Source organism: Melozone crissalis, unplaced genomic scaffold (assembly GCF_028551555.1).
Source record: "Melozone crissalis strain CALT ecotype California unplaced genomic scaffold, PUWL_Pcris_2 ptg000026l_1, whole genome shotgun sequence".
NCBI classification, from domain to species: Eukaryota; Metazoa; Chordata; class Aves; order Passeriformes; family Passerellidae; genus Melozone; species Melozone crissalis.
In genome coordinates this window covers 11,181,306-11,205,237 of record NW_026535804.1, presented here as the reverse complement: position 1 = coordinate 11,205,237, position 23,932 = coordinate 11,181,306, and the positions used below count along the sequence as shown (strand labels likewise).

The 23,932-nt window shown below is 55.4% G+C and overlaps 1 protein-coding gene across 4 annotated transcripts; it reads right to left on the bottom strand.

Moving 5' to 3' along the window:
* Positions 1–506: 506 nt before the first annotated feature.
* On the bottom strand, positions 507–23,673 carry ARSG (arylsulfatase G). Of its 4 annotated transcripts, none has more exons than XM_054278817.1 (11): positions 23,458–23,673; positions 22,972–23,159; positions 22,021–22,068; positions 21,831–21,942; positions 21,435–21,575; positions 17,945–18,135; positions 16,514–16,594; positions 11,532–11,640; positions 7,233–7,353; positions 1,658–1,748; positions 507–1,005 (listed from the first exon to the last, which is right to left on the bottom strand). In XM_054278817.1, exons 1-11 carry the CDS (start codon positions 23,658–23,660, stop codon positions 686–688), a joined length of 1,605 nt encoding a protein of 534 aa, XP_054134792.1. In that variant the 5' UTR covers positions 23,661–23,673; the 3' UTR covers positions 507–685. The 4 variants fall into 4 exon arrangements, with proteins under 4 accessions (XP_054134792.1, XP_054134793.1, XP_054134790.1 ...); XM_054278818.1 differs by having other exon boundaries at positions 21,435–21,572; XM_054278815.1 differs by having other exon boundaries at positions 22,972–23,624.
* Between the last annotated feature and the right edge of the window lie 259 nt (positions 23,674–23,932).

The window sequence follows — 23,932 nt, the reverse complement described above, 5'->3', positions numbered from 1 at the left end:
CCCCAGAGCAGGAACCCTGACCTCCCAAAACCCCACAGTTACACCCCTCTCTTTGCTGAGAGCTGCTGGGGACAGCCCCAGTTCTCTCCCAAACCCTTGGATGTCCCAGCACAACCCTGAGCTCCCCCCTGGCAGGACAAGCTGAGCATCCTTCCCACATGGATGGACAGCCCAGGACCCCCTTCCTTCCCTCCACAGCCAGCTGGGTCCTGCCATGACCCCTCTGAAGAAGCCCAGCAGGCAGCTGAGGGGCAGCTGCTCCCTTCCCAGAGCACTCCCCTCGTGCCAGCCAGGAATTGTCCCTCTGCAGCCACCAAGCTTGCAGGGTCTGTGCAGCAGAAGGGCTGATTGAGCCCCATCCTCCCCTGCCTTGTGCTCCCACAGCTGCTCCTGTAAGGTTCCTGTTCCTGTTTAGAGGAAAACCAAGCAAATTTCCCAGAGGAATCCTCTCCCAAAGCCGACTCTCACAGAAGGTAATTTTAATCCAAGAGTTCTCTCTTTCCCAGATACAGAGCCCTACAAAAAGCCTTCAAAGGGGACCCTCTGTGTGCTCCCCCAGACCCACACCCAGCTCACCTCCCTCCTCCCAGCACGGAGCACAGGGAACCACAGCCTCCATCCCACCTCCAGCCTGGATTTCACAGACACCACCCTTGGGAAAGGAGCAGCCTGAGCAATTATTTGCCTAAAGACAAAGCCAGGGTGTTGTGCTTTCCACGTGGGGATCCCGCGTGGCCCCGTGGCACCGGCAGCCCACGTGCTGCACGTTGCAGCAGGGAATTGCAGCTGGATCCTGGGAATAATCTGCAACTGAGACATTGTCTGCTGCAATGTCCTGCAGGGCTTGGGCATAAGCCCTGCTGATGGCAGGCAGCACTGCCTGGTACTCCCTGGAGGCCACATCCAGAGGCTCCTGCTCCTGGATGTCACGGGCCAGGTTGAAAATGAGGGGTGGGTGGTGCTGCTGTGCCGGCCCAGTGCTGCCATCACAGGCCAAGGCCCCTCCTGGGGAGGAAATGAGAGAAAAGCCTGGAGTCACAGAGGTCCAGGGATCACCTCTGTATTCCTCACCCACCCAGGATGGCCCATTCATTCCCACCCCATCCCAGCTCCTATTCCCGAGACCAACCCTGTCGCAGACATCTTTTCATGAAAAATCCTTTCCTTAGGGTTTTTTCCTCCTGAGAAGCTGAGAAGCCTCAGGAACAAAATGCAAACAATGATTATCTGCTGCTGTGGAATGCAACAGGTGCATCTGTGATTGGTCTCATGGGGTTGTTTCTAATTAATGGCCAATCACAGTCAGCTGGCTTGAACACAGGGCCCGAGCCACAAACCTTTGTTATCATTCTTTCCTTTCTAACCTTCTGATGAAACCTTTTCTTCTATTCTTTTAGTATAGTTTTAATGTAATGTATATCATTAAATAATAAATCAAGCCTTCTGAAACATGGAGTCAGATCCTCATCTCTTCCCTCATCCTCAGACCCCTGTGAGCACTGTCACAGCCCCAGGCTGCAGCACCACCCTGCAGACACAGCTCAGCACATCCTTGGGTCTGAATTAACCTGAGCTGGTTTTCACCTGCATCTGCAGGTATCTGAGAATTCCAGAAGCCTTTCCCTACACTTCAGACCCTCTGGCAGGGATGCAGTACCTGTGGTGTAGAAGGCCTTGTACTGATGCAGCCGCAGCGCCTCGACCTCGCCCACCTTCCCCGCCGCGCCGCTGTTGGGGTGCAGCAGAACCTGCAGGAAGGACAGGACAAGGACAGTTCCTGTCAGCCCATGGCAGGGAAAACGTGCCCCATGAAATCCACTCCCTGCCCACATGAGCCACATCCCACCCCGGACACATTCACAGCCGTCACTGAGGCCCTGGGCTCTGAGCAACAGCAGAGCTGTGAGCGCTGAAGCTGCTGTGCCTTCCTCCTGATTCTGTGTCACAGCAAGAAAATGAGTAAATAATTCTGAATTTAGCCAACACTGAACCCACCACATTAACTGGTGCATTGACTGGGAAATCTCAAACTGGTGAACTGAAACCACTACATGAAATTGGTGTTTCTGCCCGGTTTCAGTCTGGAACCACCACAGTGGGATGATGGCACAAGGGCCCCAGGAAACACCAACATCTCCCTGGGACTTTCCTGGCCCTGCAGGACCCTCTGAATTTACCTCCCAGTTTTGTGGCAGGAAAGGGATCACAAAGGCTCTGGGGCTTTCAGCAGAGCAGGGCAGATTATCATAAAATCACAGAATGGTTTGGGTTGGAAGGGACCCCAAAGCCCACGGGCAGGGACACCTTCCACTGTCCTGGGCTGCTCCAAGCTCCATCCAACCTGGCCTTGGACACTTCAGGGATAGGAAGCTTCTTGGGATAACCTGTGCCAGGGCCTCTCCACCCTTAAAATTAAGAATTTCTTCCTAACATCCAATCTAACTCTCCATCCTTTACTGTAAAACCATTCCCCCCTGTCCCATCACTAAATTATTTGGGAACCAGGATGGTCTCAGGTGCACCCAGCACCTCCCTGGGTGCTCACAGCTCAGCCAGCAGCGGGGACATCCAAGGGAGCCGAGCCCCAGGCTGGAGCCAGCAGGCAGCCACGAGCTGAGGGTGAGCTCATGGAGCAGAGGGGAAGGTGAGGTGCTGGAACATCCCTCCCACATCCCTCCCGTCCGTCTGACTCACCCCGCTGTGCAGGGGCTCCCTTCCCTGGCAACAGCCAGGAACGGGGTGAGCAGCGAGGGAAGGAGGGAGGGAAGGCTCAGATCTCTCCCCTTTGGTATTTAGGACACTTGATCCACACAGGAGGGCTGCTCTGGCACTGGGGAGCGAGGAGACAAGTGAGCTGGACGCTCCAGCAGCTCCTCTCTCCGATAACATCTGCCGCGGAGCCAGAGCTTCGCTGAGGGATGAGTCACTTGAGGTTTCCTCCCTGGGATTTGAGTTTAAAAAGTGATTCAAGAAATTTCCACTGTGCTGAAAAATTAGAAACATCTGCTGGAGTTGTAGGCAGCTGCAGTGCCAAGTTTAGTAACAGCACTCACAGCTGATGAGCGCAGCAGTGCCTGAGCAGGTGCCCGGCACGGAGCCCTGCCCCTCAGGGAGCACCCTGGGCACCCCGAGGTGTGGCACAGGGAATTCCTGGCACCCTGGGCACCCCGAGGTGTGCATCCCACCCTGCCTGGCACAGGGAATTCCAGGCACCCTGGGCACCCCAAAATGTCCATCCCACCCTGCCTGGCACAGGGAATTCCTGGCACCCTGGGCACCCCAAAATGTCCATCCCACCCTGCCTGGCACAGGGAATTCCTGGCACCCCGAGGTGTGCATCCCACCCTGTTTGGCACAGAGAATTCCAGGTACTCTGGGCACCCCAAGATGTCCATCCCATGTTGTCCAGATCAGAGCACCAATGGGCACCCTGAGATGTCCATCCACACTGCCTGGCACAGAGACACCCTGGGCACCCCAAAATGTCCATCCCACATTGTCCAGAATGGAGCATCAATGGACACCCCAAGATATCCATCCCACCCTGCCTGGCACAGGGAATTCCTGTTACCCTGGGCACCCCAAAATGTCCATCCCAGGCACCCCGAGGTGTCCACCCCACGCTGCCTGGTCTGGATGTAGCCACTGTCTCACACGGGGCTGGTTGGAACCTCATCCAAGAAATGCCAGGATTCAGGGTAGGGGGTGATCTCCAAATGCTCTCACTTTCTTTTATTGCTCTCAGTTGTAAGGTAAATTATTTGTTATAAAATCACCTTTTGTAATTTGGTTGGATCTTTTTGTGTTTTTGGGGGAAAATAAGAAGGGTGTGAAGAGGAGGAGGTGGTGCAGTGTGAGCCTGGTGCAAGGAGGAAGCTCTGCTGCAGAGTGCCCTTCTGCTGACACTCCTTGGGCAGGATAAAAGAGCTCCAAAGCAGGAATCAGCAAATATTCAAGGCCCTGTGAAGCCAAGGGACCAGGAGCTGAACCAATTAATCTGTCTCCAGCCTCAAAGCTTTGCCTGCACCTTTAACAGCACAGCTGGGACGCTGCCAAGGGCACTCAAATCTCCCTTCCTGCAAACAACCACGTTCCTAAACCTCTTAAAACCCCACACTTAGAAAATCTGTTATAATTTACTGCATAATTAAGGAGCTTGTTTTGACTCAAGAAACATTCCCAGATCTGGAACTCTTCCAATAATCCATGGCTATTATTTTAATAAATAAAAAATAGAGAAGCAGGGGTGGGGGGGAAGCCTTTTCTCTGCTGTAAATTCATTGCTTGAACTTGGTGCTCTGGGCTATTCACACTGAGCTGATGGACAGGGGGATTTACAGCCCTGGTACCCTCGGTGCTCCTTGGAGGATGTGGTTTATTTCTCCTGCCAACAGCCCTTGCTCTCAGCAGGACCTCGGTGTCACCCCAGCCCCATTGCTGCCCGTGCCAGCAGCAAGCACAGGCTGGGACACTGGGACAGCCCACACGGGGAGCTCCAGCCACCCCAATTAGCAAAGTGTGGAAATTGGGCATTGGAGTGAGCACGGAGCTGCTTTCAGGAGGATTTGTGTCAGGGCAAACCCTGCACGGGGTCACTGCCGGCCACTCACGGGCAGGGGATGGGACACAAGGGGACAGGAGGGGACAGGAGGGGGACATGGCTGCTCCCCCACCCCACGGGGCTGTGGGACCCTCTGAGGGCAGCCCACCCCATGGCAGAGTGATCCCAGCCCTTGTGGGGAGACCCATACAGGAATGAATGGCTGCACACTGACACCCAGAAAACCATTGCTCCCAGCAAACCATCATTCCCAGTAAACCACTGCTCCCAGCAAACCATCATTCCCAAAAAACCATCACTATCAGCAAAGCATCATTCCCAGTAAACCATTGCTCCCAGGAAAGCCTCGTTCCCAGCAAACCATTGATCCCAGCAAACCATCATTCCATAAAAACCCACCAATATCAGAAAAGCATTGCTCCCAGCAAACCATCATTCCCAGTAAACCACTGCTCCCAGCAAACCATCATCCTCAAAGCGTCATTCTCAGCAAACTATTGCTCCCAAAAAACCATCATTCCTGAAAACAACACCACTATCAGCAAAGCATCATTCCCAGCAAACCATTGCACCCAGCAAACCGTCATACCCAAAACAACACCACTATCAGCAAACCAGCATTCCCAAAAACACCACCACTATCAGCAAACCATTGCTCCCAGGAAAACCTCATTCCCAGTAAACCATTGCTCCCAGCAAACAATCATCCCCAATAAGCCACCACTATCAGCAAACCATTGCTCCCATTGCTCCCAACAAACCATTATTCCCAGGAAAACCTCATTCCCAGCAAACCATCATTCCCAGTAAACCACTGCTCTCAGAAAACCATCACTCCCAAAAAGCCACCAGTATCAGCAAACCATTGCTCCCAGCAAACCATCATTCCCAAAAAAACACCACTACCAGCAAACCACCATTCCCAGCAAACCATTGCTCCCAGGAAAACCTCATTCTCAGCAAACCATTGCTCCCAGGAAGCCATTGCTCCCAGGAAAATCTCATTGCCTGGAAAGGCTCATTCCCAGCAAGCCACTGCTCCCAGCAGCCCCAGTGCCCTGCTCCCAGCAGGGTTAATCTGAGGAGCAGAGCAGAGCAGAGCGTGCTGGCCCCATCCCATCCCCTTCCCTGCTCCATCTCCCAGTTCAGCAGAGGGTTCCATAAATACAAAGCAAATACCAAAGCCCTGATGGACACCGAAACAAATCCAGGATCCCGCTGGGAGCTGGCTCACAGCGCTTGCAGAGGGTGTACTTTAAAAGCAAAATCAGGGTTTATCCACGGGACTGCTATTGAAGCCACTTTTCTTTTTTTTTAATTGGTTCTGCAAAAATCTTGTGCAACTCCGAGACAAAAGTGTGGTCACCCTGCTTGTCCTGCAAACTGCGTTTTTTGGGGTGAATGGAGCTGTGGGATATGGGGTGGGCTGTCCTGATGGAACGAATTTTGTGTTTGTGTTTGATCAAGGCACAAGTTTGTTGTGTCTCAATGTGGTGCAATAAATAAGTGGGGATAACCAAGTTTGAAGCCCTGGAGCTGCCCTTGCCCACACTGATGCTCCTTTTGGGGCCAGGCAGGTGCTGTGCTGGGCACTGCAGGCTGCCACGAGCCTGAGCACCCCCAGCTGGTGTCCCTGGCTCCTTTTCTGTCTAGGGGCATTATTATTTGTTTTGTAACTAGGTTAACAAACCATAGTTGGAGGGTTGAAAGTTGGTTAGTAATTCATCAGTTGTCTAGGGAGGGCAGTAGGAGAGCTGGGAATGTCATTGAGATGAGGATTAGTGGGGTTCCTAGGAGGGATGGGCTTGAAAATTGGTCAAAGAAGCTGAAGTTCATGGTCAGGTTCAGGGGGCAGTGCTTGGAGCGATGGGTGGTTTGCTAGAGGGGGATTTATTGATGTGAATGACAGAATTGTGTGTGAATTGTCAGGTCACAGACACAGCTCTAGGAAGGTGCCAAACTGCAGGCACAGACATTTCCACCTCTGATCCCAGGTTTGTGAACGAAGCACAAAACAATTTTCATTAACCCAAAGCCCTTTAGGGCCAGTGAGTGTCCCTGCAGGGCTGATCGAATCCCAGCATCCCATGGGGAGATGCTCCGCCCAGGGGAGGAGCCAAGCATTCCCGCCTGGATCCAATCTGAGCTTTGGGACACTCCAGCAGCCTTTGCCCCCTGCATTCCCAGAGGAGCAGCTTTCTGCTGCCCTGCATGGCCAGAGGGAGCCCAGGCCCATCTCCAGCAGCCCTGGAGCTGCAGAGCAAAACTCCCCCCTTGTGCAGGATCCCTGCTGCAGCAGAGCCACAGCTGGCACTTCAGGAGGGCTGAGCCCCCGTGGCATGGGGCTGGGACACCGCCCTGGCACACAGGGGGCAGGGCATGGTCTCACTCTGACAGTGGTTTATTTTCTCTTTTTTGTACTATTACATTTGTATTTTTAATTTCCCTAATAAAGAACTGTTATTCCTGCTCCCATATCTTTGCCTGAGAGCCACTTAATTTCAAAATTATCATAATTCAGAGGGGTGGGTTTTGCATTTTCCATTTCAATGAAGCGGAAATTTCCGTTTCTGCCCTCCTCAGCACACACCTGGCTGTTCCAACCAAGGCACCACTCACCTGTTTCACCTGCTGCCAGGAGGGGGTGACACCAGGGGTGGCTCTGCCTTACCTTGTGCCCCACATCCGACCAGCCAAAGAGAACTGGGGACACATCCAAGCCATCAAAGCGCCTGTTTGGGGGCAGCGCTGCCCCAGCCAGGGCCACCAGCGTGGGGAAGATGTCCAGGATGCTGGGGAGAGAGGGGACAGCCATCAGAGCAAGGAGTGAGCACCCCTGGAGGGTCCCCCCCAACCTCATCTCTCCCAAGAGAGCTCCCAGCAGCTGGAAAGGCTGAACCCAGCCCTGGCCCTGGCTCCACAGCCCTGCCACCCCCAGACTGAGCCAGGATGTGGGCAGGGGCAGGGGGAGCAGGGCACTGAAGCCCTGGGCAGTAGGAAGGCAGCAGCAGGTCAGTCGCCCTCTGCAGAAAGTGCTACCCAGGGGTCTCCATGCCAGTGCCAGCAGCCCCTGGTGCCCAGGTCTCGGGTTTTGGTTGTTAATTGCTGCTCTGAGATGGGCAGGATGTCTCTGCTTCAGCCCATGCAACTGAAGAATGAGTCTGGACTCTTCACTTTTCGGTCTTGAGGTTGTTTATTAATTCTTATCTATAAAATTTTCTTTCTGCCCAGCCGAGATCTGCTCAGCAGGGCAGCCGCAGGCACTCTGTGTTGTCCTTTTATACTACAAACTACATATAACATATTTACACTTAATCCCCAATGCCTATCACCTATGTTAGACAGTGAACCTCTACTCTAAACCAATCCCAAAGTGCCAACAGCACTGCAGAAAATGGAGAACAAGAAGAAGAAAGAAAGGCTGGACACGCCCTGATTCCTCCATCTTGTCCCCATAACCCCCACACCAAAAATCCTAAAATCTGCATTTTCACCCTGTGATCATTTTGTTATTACACCGTTCAAGCCTGTGTGACTTTCACATCCTCATACAAAGCTGGCAACTTGCTGCAAGGTTCAAAATCAAATCCCCAGGTGTTCTGGGCTGCATGCCAGGGTCTCTGGACACCCAGAAGGATGTGCTGAGCTCCAGCAGAACCCTGCCCTGCTGTGGTGGGATTGACACGGTGCTGAGCACCCCGGGCACCATGGGGCACAGAGCCCTGCCCTGCCTGGGCTGCAGCAGCTCTGCCCAGCCCAGCTGCCAGCACAGCCAGGATGGTGCAATCTCCTCCTCAGCACCCTCCTGACCTACTTCTTCCCTGCCCTACTTCGGGCTGGGGCAGGGCAGGAGCACGCTGGGTGGCTCTGACCATAATTAACCATCATTAAGAAGAGCAGACGAGGCAGTTTTGGGGCAGTTTTGTGCAGAGCCCAGCGTGCAGGTGCTGGTCTGGGCTGAGGCATCAGCGTTGCTGTGCTGGCTGCAGCTCCCTGGCCCCGGGGCACGCTCACCCTCGCTCACCCCTGTGCTCATGGAGCCGCTGAGCAGCCTCTGTGCCCCAGCCAGGTGTTTCCATAACCCCAGGGGAGGAGGAGATCCCTGCAGATGGGAGAGGCCCTGCCCTGGTTTTTCCGGGGATCCCTCTGAGTGCTCAAGGCTCCCAGCCCCTCCTGCTTCACTCCGTGCCCATCAGCTGGGGGGGTTCAGTGTCCCCGTGGGGCGGTCCCCAGGGAAAAGCCACCAGTCCTGTGGGCACCTCGGTGTCCCTCCACACTCCCTGTCCCACCTCAGGGTGACACTTTGCTGAGCACGACCCATCACTCTCACATGCCCTCATCTGGTTCTGGGCTGCTCCCAAAGAGGGGGTGCCCCTTCCTGATGCTAGAGCACACCCTGCACAGCTGGCATGGCCCCACAGTGCCACAGCACCCTGCACAGCTGGCATGGCCCTGTGGCAGTGCCACAGCACCCCCTGCACAGCTGGCATGGCCCTGTGGCAGTGCCACAGCACCCTGCACAGCTGGCATGGCCCTGTGGCAGTGCCACAGCACCCCCTGCACAGCTGGCATGGCCCCACAGTGCCACAGCACCCTGCACAGCTGGCATGGCCCTGTGGCAGTGCCAGCCTCCTGAATGTGACTCCTGTGACTCCCACAGAGCCTGGAGTGACTGCCCCAAGCACCCGGAGTGCTGCACCTGCCTCTGCTGCATTTCCAGATTCCCAGCTGTCCAACCTGCCAGACTGGAGCTGGGAAATGCAGCAGATCAGATCTTGGAGCAGATAATCACAATTCCTGGGCTTGGAGGCAGGGCCAGGGGGATGGGATCCAGGCACTGATCCTGCCCGTGCTGCCCCAGCTGCCACAGGGGGTGGCAGCTCTGCCCCACAGCCCAGGGGTTTGGAGGTGAAGCCACAGACCCACAGCTCTGCCCCACAGCTCTGCCCCACAGCCCAGGGATGTGGAGATGAGGCCATGGGTGCTACGTGCTCCCCATCCCCTCACCAGGCTCCAGTGACTCAGTCATGGCTCAGAGCTTCCCCTGCCTGCACACACGCAGCTCCAGAGCTGCCCTGGGGCTGTGGAACGAGTGAGTGTCTGCAGCTCATCCCAGGGAGCTGGGAACACCCAGCACTGCCCCAGGGCCCACCAGCCAGGACCTGCTCCCAGCAGCTGGGACGTTTTTTCCCAACAGCCAGCAACCCCTCAGCCCCACCACTCTGTGGGATTCAGGGGTGAAAGGGGACACGGCATCCCAACATCCAACAACCCATCAGCCTGACCCAACACCATGGGGACCCGTCAAGGATGAAAGGAGACAGGACATCCCAATTCCCAGTGACCCCCAAACCTTCTCAACCTGACTCCCAGCATCATGGGGACCCATCACGGATGAATGGGGGCAGGACATCCCAATCCCCACTAACCCCAAACTCCCCCAGCCTGACCCCAGCACCGTGGGGACCCATCAGGGATGCACAGGGACATTTCCCCCACCCTGCCCCAGGCTGTGCCCCACACCTGCTGCCCAGGAGGGCTGTAAGGGTGGGTACAGCTGGCACATGAAGGGGTGCAGATGCTGGGCACATGGAGGGGAGCAGCTGGCACATGAGGGGGTGCAGATGTTGGGCACATGGAGGGGTGCAGCTGGCACATGAAGGGGTGCAGATGTTGGGCACAGGAAGGGGAGCAGCTGGCACATGGAGGGGTGCAGATGCTGGGCACATGAGGGGTGCAGATGTTGGGCACATGGAGAGGTGCAGATGCTGGGCACATGAGGGGTGCAGATGCTGGGCACATGAAGGGGAGCAGCTGGCACATGGAGGGGTGCAGATGCTGGGCACATGAGGGGTGCAGATGCTGGGCACATGAAGGGGAGCAGCTGGCACATGGAGGGGTGCAGACGCTGCAGGGAGAGGGGCAGCACAGACCCTCCCCTGCCCTCCTGCAGGGACTCCTCTCCTCACAACCACTCCCTCCTTGCACAAAGCCATTCACAGACCGCAGAGCCACCCCTGCTCCGTGCTGGGCAGCGAGAACATCATCATCATAATTTGTTAATTATCCAGGAGCACACGGAGCCCTGGTGGCTGCGAGCCCCAGCCCTCCAGCCTCACAAAAAGCCCTTTCAGCTCCTCTCAGCTGAGGCATTCAGGCTTGGAGAGGACAAAAGTACAGCCTGGCACAAGGCAGGGCATAACCAGAGCTGCCAAAGTCCAGGTGATGGCCTGGGGGGCAGCGTGGGAATGGGGGGTCCCTCCTTTTGGGTTGGCTGTTGATATTTGCTGCTCTGAGATGTGCAGGGTGTCTCTGCTTCAGTCTGTGCAAGTGAAGAACGAGTTTGGACTCTTCACTTTTCAGTCTTGAGGTTGTTTATAAATTCTTATCTATAAAATTTTCTTTCTGCCCAGCTGAGATCTGCTCAGCAGGGCAGCCACGAGCACTTTGACTGCTTCTGAGGCAGTGCTGTCTTTTTATACTACAAACTACCTATAACATATTTACACTTAATTCCCAATACCCATCACCTATGTTAGACAGTGAGCTTCTGTTCTAAATATAACATATTTACAACTACTTCCCAATACCCATCCCCTATGTTAGACAGTGCACTTCTGCTCTAAACCAATCCCAAAGTGCCAACATCACTGCAGAAAATGGAGAATAAGAAGAAAGAAGGACTAGACACGCCCTGATTGCTCCATCTTGTCCCCATAACCCCCATACCAAAAATCCTAAAATCTTCATTTTCACCCTGTGAATATCTTATTACTACACTATTCAAACCTGTGTGACTTTCACGTCCTCATACAAGCTGGTAATTTGATCCATGGGTCAAAATCGAATCCCCAGGTGTTCTGGGCAGCGTGCCAGGGTCTCTGAGCCCCCCAGCTCTGGACACCCGGAGGGATGTGCTGAGTTCCCACTCCTCCAAATGGGGCCACCCTGTTCCCAGAGGGGCTCTTACCTGAGGAGAGCCTGGCTGGTCCTCCCAGCAGGGACACGGCCAGGCCAGTACGCCAGGGCTGGCACCCTGTGCCCTCCTTCCCAGGTGGTTTGCTTGGCTGAGCTCCCACCTGCAGGAGAACAGGGCAGTGCTCAGCATCCTGCAGGTGCTGGGAAACCTCCTGGGCACGGGGCTCCCCATGGAGAGGAGCTGTCAGAGGCAGGGATGGTGTGAATCACCCCAAAGGAGGGTGGGTTCACTGGGCTAGGGAAGGGAGGAGCAGGAGCTGCTCAAAGGGGTCCCAGCTGGGCACTGGGTTGTGTTGGCGCCAGTGAGTGATGAGAAATGCAGCATTTGCCAGAGCCATCGCATTTCCATCCCCTTTGGTGCCAGGTGAGAGGATGGAGCAGGCAGGAAATGCAGGAATTTATTCCAGGGGCTCCTGTCCCTTACAGGGCTCAGCACCAACAGCTCCCCCTCCCCTGGCTGCTGGACACCTCATTAAAAACGCCATCGTGCTAATAACCCTCAGTTAATGAACCTGATCCATCCTCTCCCTGACAGCACCCAAAGCTCTGCCCTGCCCTTGGGTTTGAGATGCTGCCCAGTCCCTCCCTCCACCTGCAGTGCTGGGCACCAAAATCGGGGTGCTGAACTCCAAAATCGGGGTTCTGAGCACCAAAATCGGGGTGCTGAGCACCAAAATCGGGATGCTGAGCATCAAAATCGGGGGGGAGAACACCAAAATCGGGGTGCTGAGCATAAAAATTGGGGTGCTGAGCACAAAAATCGGGGTGTTGAGCACCAAAATCGGGGTGCAGAGCCCTGAAATGGGAGCACCAAGCATCAAAAGGGCTGGAATGGGTTTGTAGGGCCTCTGGCCTGGCTGCAGCCCAAAGGGCCCCAGGCAGCTGGAGGGGGAAGGGGTTGGGAATGGGGCAAAGAGAAAATCCCAAGGCGATTCACAAACGTCCCAGGAGCAGCCTTTGTGCGCTGCCTTTCAGCGTGCACATGGCAACGGCGCCTGGCCCGAGCCATTTCCTGGGGGCACGGCCAAGAGAGCCCCTGGGCTGTCCCCAGAGCTGTCCCCAGGGCTGTCCCCAACCCTGCTGGCCTCCCCATCCCTGCCCGGTGCTGATCCACGCCCTCAGGCAATGCTGCCTTGCACACCAATGGCACAGGTGCCCCAAAATCGGGGTGCTGAGCCCCAAAACTGGGGTGCTAAGCACAAAAATCGGGGTGCTGAGCCCCAAAATTGGGGTGCTAAGCACAAAAATCGGGGTGCTAAGCACCAAAACTGGAGTTTCGAGCACCAAAATTGGGGTGCTGAGCATCAAAATCTGGGTTCTGAGCACCACAATGGCGGTGCGAAGCACAAAGGTCGGGGTGCTAAGCACAAAAATCGGGGTGCTGAGCACCAAAATTGGGGTGCTAAGGACAAAAATTGGGGTGCTGAGCACCAAAATCGGATTTTTGAGCACCAAAATCGGGGTGCTGAGCCCCAAAATTGGGGTGCTGAGCACAAAAATCGGGGTGCTAAGCACAAAAATCGGAGGTTTGAGCATCAAAATTGGGGTGCTGAGCCCCAACATTGGGGTGCTAAGCTCAAAAATCGAGGTGCTAAGCACCAAAATCGGAGTTTTGAGCACCAAAATTGGAGTTTTGAGCACCAAAACTGGGGTGCTGAGCAGCCAATCGGACCAGCCCAGGACTGAGCACACTCCCAAATTCCTCACCCGAAGTTTTGGTGTTTCCCCCAGACACCCCAGGAAACCACAGCAATTAATATCCAGCCCCATCTGTGCCCATAAATGAAAGGGCTCGTGCTCCTGGGCGCATCTGCAGGGTTTTTCCAGGCATGGTCAGGGGGCTCTGGAAGGACATCAGACGGATGTTTCCTGACCAAGCCACCCCAGCACCGCTGGTCAGGTCAGGGCAGCCTGGGGTGAGGTCACATCAACGCTCGGGGAAGCAAACAGGGCTGAAACACCCAAAGCCAAGCAGGGAATTTTCTGCAGAGCGGGGATGATGCAGCCCTGCTGCCGCTGTGGGGACTTTCCAGGCTCTCCAGGAAAGCTGAACTGTGCATTCCCGCGGCGGGACGGAAACCTTGGTGCCACCACACGCACGGCAGGTCCTCAGCACAGGGACACCGGGCTCTGCAACTCCCCCAACCTGCCCCAAAACATCACATCCCCTCAATGTTTATCCCTCTCCCAGTATCCCTCCCCTTGCTGGAATTTTGACCCCAAAGTGGGAGAGGAATTTTTGGGGGTTTTGGGAAGGACAGAGAAAGGGGCAGCACACACGGATCTGCTGCTCTATCCCAGCTCCAGGGACCACCTGAAATCAGTGGAAAACATCCCTGGAATTTAGGGCTGGACCCTGAAACAAAGGATGGAGCTACAGGAAACACGCAGAAACATATTAACATGTAGAAACATGTAGGAACATGTAGAAACATGCAGAAATGTTGGAAATGTATAGAAACATGTTGGAAACACATAGAAATGTGTTAGAAACATGTAGAAACATGTTAGAAACATATAAACATCTAGAAACATATAGAAACATGTAGAAACATATAGAAACGTTAGAAACATGTAGAAATATGATAGAAACATATTTAAACTGTAGGAACACATAGAAACATGCAGAAACATGTTGAAAAGGTATATAAACATGTTGGAAATGTATAGAAACATGTTAGAAACATAGAAACGTGTTAGAAACATCTAGAAACATATGTTAGAAACATATAAACGTCTAGAAACACATAAACATGTAGAAACATATAGAAACATGTTAGAAACATGTAGAAATATGATAGAAACATGTATAAACCTGTAGGAACATATGGAAACATGCAGAAACATGTTGGAAAGGTATATAAACATGTTGGAAATGTATGTTAGAAACATATAAACATGTAGAAATGCATAAACATGTAGAAACATATAGAAACTTGTTAGAAACACATAGAAGCATGTTAGAAACTTGTAGAAACCTGTAGGAACATACAGAAACATATAAAAATATGTGGAAACACATGTTCTAGAAACATGTTAGAAATATAAAAATATGTAGAAATATAGAGAAACATGTTAGAAACATATAGAAACGTAGTAACATGTTGGAAATGTATAGAAACATGTTAGAAACATACAGAAACATGTTAGAAAAATAAACATGTAGGAACATATAGGAATGTATAGGAACATATAGGAACGTAGAAACATATAGAGACATATAGAAACATATAGAAACATATGAAAAAATATAGAAATAAATAGATTTTTTTAATGTATATTTTTTAGCCAGGGAGCAGCCTATCTTCCCCTGCTGTCCCATCCCTCGGGGGCTTTTCCCTGCCCAGGAACAATCCCCAGGGCTGGAAGGGCTGAGCATCCCAGCCTGGCATTCCTGGCAGTGCCAGCCCAGCCTGGCATCCCCAGGCTGGCTCTGCAAACGTCCTGCAGGCACCAGCTCAGGGATTTCCATCCCACCCTGGCCCCGGGGTGTTTTTATCCCCATGCCAGCCCCATGGGGATACCTGCATGTATAGACCCAGCAAAAACTGACAGTAAGGTCAGGACTAAGCCTTTTGTCCTTGGGGGTGTGTGGCAGCCATCTTGGCATCTTCATGCTTTTTATAAAATTTGGTGGGTGATTGGTTGATTATTTGTATCATGGTTTGTATTTTTGTATGGTTTTTTGGGAGGGAAGGGTAAGTTCTGGGGTTAATTGTGTGTTTGTTTGGGGGTGGTTGTGGAAACCCGCCTCATTAAAAACACCATCCTGACAGATGATGACAGTTGGGTTTTGATAATAGGAAATATAGAGGAAGGTTAATTGAAAGTATTGGTGATAAGCGATTTGGATAATGTAGGGATATATGGCTTAATTATTTGACAAAAAAAAAAAAAAGTCAAGATAAAAGAAATGGATGCGTAAAATGGAATTTAAATCCAAGTTCCTCCCTCCCTGCCGGGGGCTCTGCAGGGCACAGGGGCTGCAAGGGGCCGTGGTCTGAGTTCTGCTCGTCCTGTTCTGCACCATCTGCTCGGGCTTGTGACCGGGGGTTGCTCAAGAGCAGCAGCCCGGGGCCGGCAGCGGGGTTTGCTGGGTTTGTTTACTACAAAACTGAGGTTACGGTTCCATCCCCGGGGCCAGGAGAAGGAAAGGCTCCGGGAATGGGACAGAGCCAGCGCTGTTTGCCCGGGGAATGGCCACGGTGGCGCGGCCAGGGTGTCAGGAAGAGGAGGAGGAGGAGGATGAGCCTCGGTGCTGACCCCGGGACTGGCACGGTAACACCGCGTAACACAAGCAGAAGTGGGAAACGCCTGACTCATGGATGTTTCTGGCTGCCCCGGCTGAAATAAACCCACCGAGCAGATGGCTTGGCCGGAAAAGGAGGAAAGAGTGAAAAAAAAAACCTCAAAACAAAACAAAATTAAAACCCAACAAAACGGTGGAGTGAAAGAAAAGCCAAATCCCAGCGTGTGGGGAGGGTGGTGGATGGTGGGTGCTCTGCTCTGGGGGCTGTGAGACCCTGATGGGGCAGATCCCAGCATCCCATCTGCAAACCAGCACACTCACCCCAAGCTCCGGGGTTATGGGGACCCAAACCCACCCCCCACAGCAGTTCTGGGGGAAACTTGGCTGTTTGAAAGAAAAAACATAGCGCTGGGGTGTGTTCAAGCCAAGGGCAGCAGCCAGGGAGAGGCTGGCATGGATGGAATGATGCCCATGTCCCTTTGGTGGGCACCGAGGGCTTTGTGGAGCAGCCAGGGAGAGGCTGGCATGGATGGAATGATGCCCATGTCCCTTTGGTGGGCACCGAGGGCTTTGTGGAGCAGCCAGGGAGAGGCTGGCATGGATGGAATGATGCCCATGTCCCCTCGGTGGGCACTGAGGGCTTTGTGGAGCAGCCCCCCCGTGTCCCTGGATTTGGGACCCCTCTGTGCCCCTGGCACTGGGACCCCCCCACGGTGCCAGGTTACCTCTCTGCCTCTGCCAGGCACCCACGAATGGCCCCAGGCGTCCTGCCAGCTCACACTTCTGTGCCCAGGGGCCATTGTCACCTGCAAGAGAAAGAAATGTCCCCGTGAGGGACACCAGGACCACAGGGGACACCCACAGTGTGGGGTAGGCAAGGACAAGTGACCCTTGCATCCCTCTCTGCCACCCGTGCGATGCCTCCCCACGGGGAGTTGATGGATTTTGGTGTTTTGCAGTTTGTCTGCAGGGCTGATGGGTTTTGGTTATTGCAGTTTGTTTGCAGGGCTGATGGGTTTTGGTGTTTTGCAGTTTGTTTGCAGGGCTGATGGATTTTGGTGTTTTGCAGTTTGTTTGCAGGGCTGATGGATTTTGGTGTTTTGCAGTTTGTTTGCAGGGCTGATGGGTTTTGGTTATTGCAGTTTGTTTGCAGGGTTGATGGGTTTTGGTTTTTGCAGTTTGTTTGCAGGGCTGATGGGTTTTGGTTATTGCAGTTTGTTTGCAGGGCTGATGGGTTTTGGTTTTTGCAGTTTGTTTGCAGGGTTGATGGGTTTTGGTTATTGCAGTTTGTTTGCAGGGCTGATGGATTTTGGTTTTTGCAGTTTGTTTGCAGGGGCTGGAGGGCAACCAGGGCAGCCAGGGCAGGGCAGGGCAGGGCAGGGGGGGCTCGGTGCCACCAGCTCCGGGTGTTAATGAGCGGCCGAGCGGTTCCTGTCATCAGCAGCGAGACATCCTCATTAGGGAGGCTGCTCGGGACACAGAGCGGATTTGGGCTTCTTAACGAACGAGGATTTGTGCCTTAATTAGTCACGGCCCTGCCACTGCAGCCCCGCAGGCGGAGGGGGGGGTGGCAGGGCGGGCACAGTGGCAGGATGGGCACAGTGGCAGGATGGGCACAGTTTGCAGGGTGGGCACAGTGGCAGGATGGGCACCATGGCAGGGTGGGCACGGCAGCCTGGGACCCCCACCCAGCCCCACGGTGGGACCACTCCCCACCCACAGAGCAGTGAGAGCATCCAGGGCAGGGGACACTGAGAGCAGGAGACATTGAGCGCAAGGGATATGGAGGGCAGGGGACACTGAGGGTAGGGGACATGGAGGGCAGGGGACACCAAGGGCAGGGGACATCGAGGGCAGGGGACATCGAGGACAGGGGGCATCAAGGGTGGGGGACATCAAGAGGAGGAGACATTGAGGGCAGGGCATATCGAGGGCAGAAGACACTGAGGGCAGGGGACATTGAGGGCAGGGGACATGCAGGGCAGGGGACAAGCACAGATCCTGCCCCCACCCCCAGGTGCACCCCCAGTGTCACCCCCCTTTTGGCACAACGCAGGAGCAGCGAGTGAGATCAGAATTGTTTTGCTCATTCTTTTCTCTGCTCCTCTCAGGCTCAGAGAAGCCCACAGCCCCATCCCTGCAGTGCCCTGCAGTACCTGTGAACCAGAGCAGCGTGCTGCCCCTGCCCAGGCTGTCTGCTGCCTCCTTCACCCGTGCCACCAGCGCATCCATCTCCCCCAGGGAGGCTCCGTAGATGCCCCTGCCCAGGCCGGGGGGCAGCGGGGGCACCAGCGGGACGTGCATATGGGCCAGGGCCAGGTACAGGAAGAAGGGCTGTCCTTTGGCACTGCACAGGGGACACACAGAGAGCGTTCAGCCTTTGGGGTCACTGGGGTGGTGGCACTGCTGAGCCTGGGGACACAAACCCTTCCACTCCTGCCTCTGGAAAATCACCCCATGTACACCACCCAGCTCCAGGCACCCCTCTCCTTACAGGGAGGAAGCTGAGCTGAGCCATTTCTCCCCTGCTGCTGCTTAAACCTCTCCCCACTGTCCCCCTGTTGTCAGCTGTGCCCCCATTTGGGGTGGATTTGCCCCTTCCTCCATCTCCATCTCCAAGCACTCCATGCTGCTGCACCCACACACCTCCCTCCCCTCTCTGAGGGCCCATTTTGTCCCTTTTTCCCCCTCCCCAGCTGGTGCCCGGCCTGGTGGCACTGTGGGCACAGGATGTGGCACAGCAGGGCCCCCACACAGCCCAGCACGGCCCGGGCAGTGCCACCATCCTGCAGCACGTCCACCGCCATGCATAGTCCCGCAGCAGCACAGGACACGTCCTGTTTGCTTGTTTACAGCTATATTTATCTGCTCCAACGAGCCTGCTCTTCCTCAGGGAGCTCGGAGGGGAAGGGTGGGATGGCAGCAGCGAGGAGGGGCCGGATCCAGGGCTGCGCACGGGCCCGGCCCCATCTCTGCCTCCTGCCAGCCCTGCCCGTGCGTGGCTGCGCTTCCTTCCTCTGCCCGGCACCCACCTGGCCTGCAAAATGAGCAAAAAACCCCATCCTGCCCGGAGCTGAGGGGGCTGGAGCCCCAGGAAGGGTTTTCTCAAAATCCCTGCTCTGACTTTCCTCAAAAATTATGGCTTTAAAAATATACAACCCCTTTAGAGGGCACCAGAAGAGCCTCAGGGCCTCCTCCTCCAGCAGGAAGCCAAGCCATGGACACCAAGCCAAGGCCCGATCCTGCCTGGAGCTGAGGGGGCTGGAGCCCCATGAAGGGTTTTCTCAAAACCCCTACCTTGACTTTCCCCAAAAACAATGTTTTAAAAGCACACAACCCCTTCAGAGGACACCAGAAGAGCCTCAGTGCCTCCAGCAGGACACCAAGCCATGGACCCCAAGCCAAGCTCCCATCCTGCCCAGAGTTGCTGGGGGGCTGGAGCCCCAGAAAGGGTTTCCTCAAAACCTCCACTTCTACTTTCCTCAAAAATGATGGTTTAAAAACACACAACCCCTTTAGAGGGCACCAGAAAAGACTCAGTGCCTCCTCCTCCAGGAAGCCAAGCCATGGACACCAAGCCAAGCCCCCATCTTGCCTGGAGCCCCACAAAGGGTTTCCTCAAAATCCCCACCTTGACTTTCCCCAAAATTGATATTTTAAAAACATGCAACCCTTTAGAGGACACCAGAAGAGCCTCAGTGCCTCCTCCAGCAGGAAGCCAAGCCATGGACACCCCAAATCTGAGCCATGGAACAACACCCATCTCCTCTGGCATCTCTCCTGGCACCCTGCCCATCCCTGCAGGACGTGGGGCTCCGCAGAGCTCATGTGCCCCTCGCAAACAGCCACTGTGAGAGCTCTTCCCAAGGGATACCAGAGCCCCCAGAGCAGGGAAAGCTGCTTCCCCTGGCTCCAGCACCCAGACGGACTCGTGGCTGTGGTGCTCATCCCTCTCGTTTGCCACTCAGACACCTCGGAATTGTCCTGAAGATCAGGCAAACGTTTAATCAATAACTGAAGACAGCAGTCCCTGACTTTTGCTCCCACGTTCGCCTGTGCCACGTCTCACTGTCACAAATTGCTCAACCTCGGCTGGTTAAAAAAACACCGAGATGGCAAATCCGGTGTTCTTTTGTTGCCCTGTAATGAATGAGTCAGGCAGGGGAAAACTGGAATAAGCCATCAAAGGGAAGGGAAGAAAAGGCAGGCACCTGCCTAATCCTGTTCTCCATGAACACAGATAACCCCTAAACACTTCTGGGAGTTTAATGGTTTTTCCTATTAACCCAGAGCTTACACACTTGGTTTCACAGCCACAGAGCACCCAGGCAGCCCAGAGGGCTGAAGATTTGGCAGGAGAAGGGGTTGGTGCTGCCCCACAGCCCAAAGCCTGGGTACCCTCAGCATCCCAAACGTGGCCAAGCAGGCAGGGGAGAACTGGAATAAGCAGGGGCAGGGGAAAACTGAAATAAGCCATCAGGGGAGGGAAGAAAAGGCAGGCACCTGCCTAATCCTTTTCTCCATGAGCACAGATAACCCCTAAACACTTATGGGAGTTTAAAGGTTTTTCCTATTAACCCAGAGTTTATACACTCCATTTCACAGCCACAGAGCACCCAGACAGCCTGGAGTGCTCTGTTTGGCAGGAGAAGGGGTTGGCAGGATACCCACAGCCCAGGGCCTGGGTATCCTCAGCATCCCAAATGTGGCCAAGCCACCCCACGGCAAATCCTTGGTATCTTACGGGTCAAATACAGGTTTTATGCAACAAAACAGTGCCCAGTTTGATAAAGAGCCATTTCCCCCTGTGCTGCTCCCTGTCCAGCCCTGTTTCACACAAACCTTCCCGTGCCTGTTATCCCGGGATGCGGGCAGGGATGGGCTCGGGCAGGGCTGCCCGGCAGCGCTTCCTCTCCTCGCTCTGCAGGGAGGCGTTTTGCAAAGTCACAGCTCGTAATCCGCCAATAATGGGGATTAAAATTACACAACCCGTCAGCAGGGCTCGGGGGCCTCGCTGGAGGAGCCACTTTGCTCCTCGGGGACAATCAGAGCCGGGCACCTCCTGTGCTCTGAGCCTGGGGGAGGCAGATCCTGGAGCCCAGGGTGCTTTATCCCCAAAATGGATCCAATCTCTCATACAGGGAGTGTTCAAACACCTCTGGTGCTGTTCTGGTCCCACCCTGACACCACTCAGCGCCTGCCAGCACTTCACACCCATGGAGGCACCTCCAGCACCCCATTGCCACCCCATCCACAGGGATGGACAGACCTTGACATCCTTCACATTTCCCCCAGGAAGGAGGCGTAGCCCCACACCCATGGAGGCGCCTCCAAGCACCCCATTGTTGCCTCATCCCCAGGGATGCAGGGATGGTCAGACCTTGGTGCATATTCCCCCCAGGAAGGAGGCACAGCCCACTCAAAGGCTTTGACTTTCCCCAAAAACGATGGTTTTAAAAACACACAACCCTTTAGAGGGCACCAGAAGAGCCCCAGTGCCTCCTCCAGCAGGAAGCCAAGCCATGGGCACCCCAAATCTGAACCCATCTCCCCTGGCACTGCACCAGGGTGATGCAGAGGAGTCCTGCAGTGCCCCAGGAGCTCTCCCAGCTACGGGGACACACAGGGGACAGTGGGTGGCCTCACCTGGCCCTCTGGATGAACCTCTCTGCCTCCTCTGCGTAGCGCCTGGCCAGGCTGCCGAGCTCCACGGGCTGCTGGACGATGGTGATGTTCTCCATGAGAGGCAGGGCAACCTCTGTGTAACAGTCCTTCCTCACCACCCTGCTGGGAAAAGCCACCCCAGGCTTGTCACAGAGCCTGGCTGATCCCCTGGCTTCAAGGGAGGGAGAACAAGGGGAGTGGTGCCAATGTCCCCATGGAACGGGGGGCTCACAGGCTGCAGGGGGAAACTGGGGGCACAGAGCGTGAGGGGAGGTGACCACAAGGGCAGCCCTCAGGGCTGGGGACACTGCTGCACACACCCAGCTCCCCGTGCCAGCCCTGGAGCCCCGCGCCAGCCCTGGAGCCCCGTGCCCGTACCTGGCAGCGGCGCTGTGCCCTGGGCAGGGCGGGCAGGGGGGCAGGTTGTAGCCAGGGGTGTCTGTGCAGCCCATGTCGTGGCTGTAGGGGATCCCATAGTAGTAGTCGAAGCCTGAGAGGACAGTGAGGGGGTCAGCAGGGTCCAGGGGGCCGCAGGGCCCTCAGCCCGTGCCCCTGGCACAGCCCTTACCACGGGAGGTGGGGTGATGGTGGCCGTGGTGTCCCAGGTGCCACTTGCCTGCAGGAAAGCCACAGAACATCATTTCAGGGGTGACACAGCCCTGGCCACCAGCAGCCCTCACCCACAAGGTGCCCACAGCGCTGGGGGCTTTAATCAAGCTACAAGGAAGGTCCCTTGTTTGTGCTGGCTGCCATTCCAGAACGCCGTCTATTTTTGCAGAAAACCCAGAAAAAAATGCATAAGGTATCTCATGGCTGTGCAAAGCGAGTGTTTCCAGCCTTAAAAGGCTCTTTCATGTGTTTGTGTTCTGAGCAGACAGCTCCCTAAACCCAGCTTCATCCCCTGACCTCCAGCACGTGTTTGCTCCCACCAAACGTGCTGATCCAAGAGGGAAAACTGCAAAAACTGGGGGGGGGAATGGAGAAACAGAGGGAATTTCTGCCAGCACAACAGCAGGAGCTGCAGATGCAAAGGGTTTGGGCAGACTGAGGGGCACCCACAGTGACAGGAGGGTGCCCAAAGCCACCAGGCCAGCAGCACTGCCCATGGTGTGGGATGCAGGATGGCAGAGCCAATCCTGTTTGCTAAGGAACACCCAGCACATTCCTCGGGAGATAAAGCAGTGAGAGATTAAATGGAGAAGTCGGGATTTCCGGCAGCACCCTTGAAAAGAAAGATTTTAAGCCTGGCATTGCAAAATGCAAGGGGGATGTGTGAAATCTTCCTCACGTGATCCTTTAGTTTTCCCTTTCACCGCCAGCATTTCACCCTGGCACCCCCTGGCACGCTGGGTGCCACCATTTCACCCTGGCACCCCCTGGCACGCTGGGTGCCACCATTTCACCCTGGCACCCCCTGGCACACTGGGTGCCACCATTTCACCCTGGCACCCCCTGGCACGCTGGGTGCCACCATTTCACCCTGGCACCTCCCCAGTGCCCCTGGCACTCTGGGCATTACCTATGGCCCCTGTGCTGTAGCCAGCCTCCCTCAGGACCTCGGCCAGGGTGGTCTCGTTGCGGGGGAGGCCCCCAAGAGAGGAGATGGCGAAGTTGTGGGTGACCCCGTTGCGCAGCCCCAGGCGCCCCGTGAGCAGCGAGGCGCGGGACGGGGAGCACGTGGAGGCAGCTGAGTGGAAATCCACGAACCTGCAAAACGAAAAACCCTTCAACCCATGACATCCTGTGTGCCCTGTCCCTCCCCGCTCCCCTGGATGCTCCCCCTTTTGCCCTGGGGATGAGGGTGAGGACTGGCAGAGGAAGGCTCCAGCAGGGATGGATGGAGCTGCACCCCAATGTGCCAGGCTCTGGCTGCCCTCCCCATGCAGCCAAACCCACACCAACAAAATTCCCTCACCTGCCAGTCCCACCGGGCTGAATTCCCCTGTGCTGCAGGGCAGAGGAACCAGGGGTGCAGGGTGAGGGCAGGGAGGGCGACAGACATTACCTTGTTCCTTCAGCAGCCAACTGATCCAAATGCGGCGTCTCCTTCGTCTCTGCCCAGTTGGCGCCCAGATCCCCCCAGCCCACATCATCAGCCAGGATGACGATGAAGTTGGGCTGCCTGCTCTCCACACAGGGAGCCCAGAGCCCCACCAGCACCAGGGTGGGCACCAGCACTGCCCACGGGGACAGGGGTGGTGTCCCCATGGTGCCACACGTCCCCTCCTGCCCGCGCTGCAGCACCGCTGGTCTCCCCCAAACTGCCCCTGCCGTGTCCCTGTGGATGCAGCTGAGCCTTCCAGGGCTCTGTCCCTTCCTCAGCTGCTCTGTGGGGCTGGAGCAGGGCTGGGGTCTGGGTTGGGAGCGGGGCTGGGGTCTGGGTTTGCAGCAGGGCTGGGGTCTGGGTTGGGAGCGGGGCTGGGGTCTGGGTTTGGAGCGGGGCTGGGGTCTGGGTTTGCAGCGGGGCTGGGGTCTGGGTT

Bases quoted from the DNA above. Each gene is read 5' to 3' on its own strand.
- ARSG (XM_054278815.1), bottom strand. From the start codon at position 23,545: ATGATGTGGGCTGGGGGGATCTGGGCGCCAACTGGGCAGAGACGAAGG. The intron at 21,943-22,020 runs GTAAGGGCTGTG...CTGTCCTCTCAG, and splicing joins CCATCACCCCACCTCCCGTG to GCTTCGACTACTACTATGGG. The intron at 11,641-16,513 runs GTAACCTGGCAC...GTTCTCCTGCAG, and splicing joins TGCCTGGCAGAGGCAGAGAG to GTGGGAGCTCAGCCAAGCAA.